This window comes from Pan troglodytes, chromosome 9 (genome assembly GCF_028858775.2).
Source record: "Pan troglodytes isolate AG18354 chromosome 9, NHGRI_mPanTro3-v2.0_pri, whole genome shotgun sequence".
In the NCBI taxonomy this organism is placed as follows: domain Eukaryota; kingdom Metazoa; phylum Chordata; class Mammalia; order Primates; family Hominidae; genus Pan; species Pan troglodytes.
In genome coordinates, this window is record NC_072407.2 from 58222009 (window position 1) to 58226995 (window position 4987).

Consider the following 4987-nt stretch of genomic DNA (forward strand, 5'->3'; position numbering starts at 1 on the left):
AAAGAATGTCCCTAAATGCCATAAGTTTTTATTCCTGTTAGATCAAAAGATATTTATTTTTCTTTTGAAATTAGATTTGGTTGATGTAAAAAATTTACCTACTTGATGGGAAATATTCTTTAAGACATTTAGTAGAAATAAAAAAGAGAAATGCAAATATTTTCTTTGTAATATAGTTTTATATTTTCATAATAACAAAACATATTATTTCTTGTGATCTAACTTTATATTCCCCATGTAGTAAATATAAATTGTAAATTAAAATATAATAAAACAGAAATCTTCTGAATTCTTGCCAGTATGAAGAAGCCAATATTCTCTTCTAATGCATATCCTCCTAGACACTGCTAATATGCAAACATCCCATTCCTAATATGCACATGTAAAATGCTATATGAAATTATAGTTGCTATTATTATTGGTTTTACAAAAATGATGTTATATTTTTTAAGTACATATGCATTCTTACATATTAGGGAAGTAGGAATTTCTTCAATTGAGCAGTTCTGAGACATTATCTTGAGAGGCTGTGCATTACTGTAAGGTAAAGATGTACTCCAGTGTCTTCATATACTCTGAGAGTGACTTCCCTTTACTCCCAAATTTGTTTTGCATCAATAAAACAAATTTCATTATAAAAGTTTTTGAAAAAACACGTTTGTAATAACTATTGAAAATATATTACCTCTACAAGATCAAATTTCATTGATTTAGCTTGTAAAGTAAGAAGTATATATATATATATATATATATATATATATTTTTTTTTTTTTAAACAGAAGCCAATTTACTGCCCAAAATGCATGCAACAATTGAAGGGTAGGGTGGAATGGCATATCAGCTGAATCAGCTGAGGCAAGGTGGAATACAGAATTCATTACAGATATTCAAATAAAAAACTTAAATAAGAGGACAATTTGTGTGATATATTATTTCCCCTGGTTTATCTTAACAACTTACTGCAAATTGGGTGGCTTAAGGCAATAGTAGATTAGTCACTCATCAGTTCTCTAGGCTCCTCCAAAATCACAACGTTGGCAGGAACTCACTTCCTTCAAAGGCTTTAAGGATGACTCATTCCTTGCCCCTTTTTGTTTTGGTGAATCTTCACCATCTTTGGTTTGTGGTTGAATCATTCCAGTCTCTGCCTTCACCTTTGCATGATGTTCTTCTCTGTTTCTCTGCACCTTTTTTCCCCTCAAACTTCTTCTGCCTCTTTGTCTTTTATAATAACACTTGTCGTTGGACTTTATGTGCAACCTAAATCATGGTACTTTCATTTACAATCTTTAGCTTCACTGTAGCTGAAAGTCTTTGTTTTTCTAAATAAGATTAAATTTGAAGGTTCTAGTTGGAGATTTCTATTTTGAGGGTCCAACATTCAACCCAACACACATAGGTAAGGCTAGTTTAGGATGAAAACTAAATATTAACAAAGCAAGACCTGAAGCTACAAGGAGAGAAAATATGTTATCAGAGAAGAGTAAGATGTAGGCAGTTAGAGGAATAAACATTCTCAGGATATTTAAATTTAAAAATATATGGACAAAGATACGAGAAACAAGTAGGGTAAAATGCAAAGAAAATCCCATATCCTTTGTTTCCACCATCTTAGCTATTTTTGGTGTTTCTAATCAGTTAAATCCAAACCCAAGGGTCAGAGAAAGGCGGTAAATACATCTGAAGGAATGGGAAGGTGAAAGAAGATGTATTACAGAGCCTGATCCTAACCCCTAATTATATGACTCACTCAGTTATTTTTCATTTTATTGCTCAGGTGGTCTCTTAATCAAGAGTTAACCATTGATCTTCAGAATAAGATCTTGGCACCTGAGTTAAATTGTGCTCCAACTGCACAGTAGCACATAACTATATTCTGTGAATAAAACACCCCTTGACATAATGTAAGTTTGCATTTAAATTTCAGTACTCATTATTGAATACCATAGGAACAAAGCTAAAAAAAATTTCATTGAAGCCACATGACAAACCTATAAAGAAATTATTTCTGTAATTTCAAGTCTTCCTCTCATGTTAATAACTTAGCTAGTAATTTTCTCAATGCCACCATGATATATATACCTCAGGGTATATATAATGGGATTCAAAGTTGGAATCAGAATGGTGTAGAAAAGAGAAATCAGTTTCCCCATCCTTTGAAACTGATGTGGTTTGGGCTGTAAATAAGTGATAGTACCTGCTCCAAAGAATAAGATTACAACTATTAGGTGAGATGAGCAGGTGGAGAAGGCTTTAGCCTTTCCTCTGGCTGATGACAATTTCAAAATGTTGGAGATAATTTTGCCATAAGAGACAACAATCAACAGAAACGGCACTGTGATAAACACCACCGCTACTACATGGACTGTTATCTCATTCACAAATATGTTTCCACAAGCAAGCTTGAGTATTGGCGGGATGTCACAAAAGAAATGATTAATTGTGTTAGTTCCGCAAAAGGGCAAAAGGAAAATTTGGCATGTTTCCCCAATTACTACAGGAATTGTGATGATCCAGGAAGCTATTATCAGCTGAATGCAGACTTTGTGGTTCATCACTAGAGGATACTGCAAAGGCTTACAAATAGCCACGTAGCGGTCATAGGCCATCACTGTCAGAAGGAGACACTCTGTGCCTCCAAGCATAAGAAAAAAACACATTTGTGTAGCACAAGCAAACAAAGAAATATTTCCTTTCTGAGTCCAAATGTCCATGAGCATTCTTGGGATAATGATTGTTACATAACAGATTTCCAAAAGGGAAAAATTGCTAAGAAAAAAATACATGGGAGTCTGGAGAGCGGGGTCAATTTTTATTAGTAGTATTATGATGCCATTGCACATCAGGATCGTCAAATACATAAGTAAAAATATACTAAAAAGCATCCAGTGGAGATTGGGAATATCAGAAAACCCCAAAAGAACAAATTCCATTATTGTAGTCACATTTGATTTTTCTCTTTTAGTTTGCTCTCCATCTGCAGATATAGCAAATTCAAGACAGTTAATTCATCCATATTTTGAACAATATTTTCCTCTTGGGTTAACTAAATGAGATACAGGAATATACTTACTTAAGCTCTTAAGTCATTTTCACCAGTACTTGCTCTGTTTCTAGATAATAAACTGATTTAGCATTAAAATCAATTTAAGAAATGAAACCTCAATATATTTTATTATACTGGGATATAATGCAACCAGAGGCATTGAGAAGCATGCATTGTTGTTTAGAAAATATTATGGAGGAATAACATCTTATTATTTCACACTTAAGAGTAGAGTTATAGTGTAGGCTTTTACTATTTCATCTGAGAATATCATTTTTCTTTGTATTGGTAGTCATATTCCAGTTTTTTTAATTCAAAATGTTGCCCTTGAATATTATGATTAATTCATACTCAAAATGAATTTTAAACTTTTCCTTTTATGCACCAGTGAGAATCAATTCTCTTAAATAATTTCTTGGTTACTGAGAGACTAAATACATGCATTATTGTTGCTCTACTTCATGTCTCTCTCCTATTATTTATGCTAAATATAAAAACACTAATACCAGTAGGCAGTTTATTGACTTTCCCTGTTATTGCCCTGAATACAGTGAATGCTAAATAGTAATTAAATTATAACTTAATCAAGATGTAGAAATTCATCACAATTTTTTTTACATTTCTTTTTTTTATCTAAGTGAATTTCTCCATTGTCATATAACCAAATACAGTTCCTTTCAACCAAATACAATTCCTTCTCTCTATTTTCCCTTCATCCTGTTGCCTTATTAAAGTAAAACTCTTTGATTAAACCCAGCTAACATTTACTCTGGCCATCTAAGTGGCCAGAGCATATAAATGGGACCAAAAAATTAAACAAAACAAAACAAAAACACACTGTCTTGCTTCACTTCATGTCAATGTCATCCAATATGAGGAAATCACTGCTTGTCAATTCCCATTACACTTGCTTAACGTTTGTTCTCCAGCTTTCTAAACAAATTCTTTTTTTCTGTGTCTTCAAATCTGCTGCACCTATACCTATTTTAGCCCGGTCAGCCAATGCATTTGACTTAATACATTGATAAATGAAAGTGATCAGACAAATACTATCTCATATTTACACATTTCTATTAGTACTAGTTTTCAAAATTGCCTTAAATGACTTTTCATCACTAATGCAATTTTACCATTATCGGACATCTAATTTTATTTAACTTTGTAGTGAAGAGCTACATGATTTATATGTTAAATAATTAATTTTCAGATAGAGGTCTCAAAATTTCATGCTTTTCTGTTTTATTAGTTGCATTTCTATCCACAAACTTGTAACTATTCTTAAATAAAATAGTCTGTCAACCCAATTATGGCTTACCTTTAGGGATTTGCATGAAGCTGTCTGTACAAACTTTTTAAGCTCTTCCTTTTCTCGGGAACTGTAATTTTGCAATACGCTTGCTTGTTTCAAACAGCAACAGCGCTTATATAGGAATAGTCAGACTCACCCTGGGATGTGTCTTCTCTTGAGTATCAGTTTAATTTCTAGAAGGCTGCTTCTGTTTGTCAATCATTCTGATTCATTTTTCAAAACTACTTTGAGTAAACTTATCCTCCTCTTCATCTCCTCATGAGGGGAGTTAATTAAATACCATTTAGTTGTCTAGTATTACTTTCAGGAGAAAGTTAAAAATTTTCTAACTATGTATTTGAGGCCCCTAATACTTAGTGTGGATTCGTCTGCCTTACTTCTATTCCCATAATTTATCCAGATCCAAATTAACTAGACCTTTAAAAAATATATCATGTGTTTAATCACATGAACATGATATGTTTGTTCAATATGCTTGTTCAATATGCTTCGACATATTGAACGGTGAGATTCTTTTTCAGATGTGGAACCCTCTGTTCCTAGGTTAACTTTTTTTGTGGATATTAAAACATGTTAATTTTGCTGAGAAAATCTATCTATACATTTATTTCATTCTGTGTTGTCTATAAGGC

General features: G+C 32.5%; 1 protein-coding gene across 1 annotated transcript; it reads right to left on the bottom strand.

The window, feature by feature from the left end:
- Window positions 1-216: 216 nt before the first annotated feature.
- On the bottom strand, window positions 217-4415 carry LOC747303 (olfactory receptor 10AG1). The gene is made up of 2 exons (XM_009440399.5): window positions 4362-4415; window positions 217-2977 (listed from the first exon to the last, which is right to left on the bottom strand). Exons 1-2 carry the CDS (start codon window positions 4375-4377, stop codon window positions 2043-2045), a joined length of 951 nt encoding a protein of 316 aa, XP_009438674.3. The 5' UTR covers window positions 4378-4415; the 3' UTR covers window positions 217-2042.
- Between the last annotated feature and the right edge of the window lie 572 nt (window positions 4416-4987).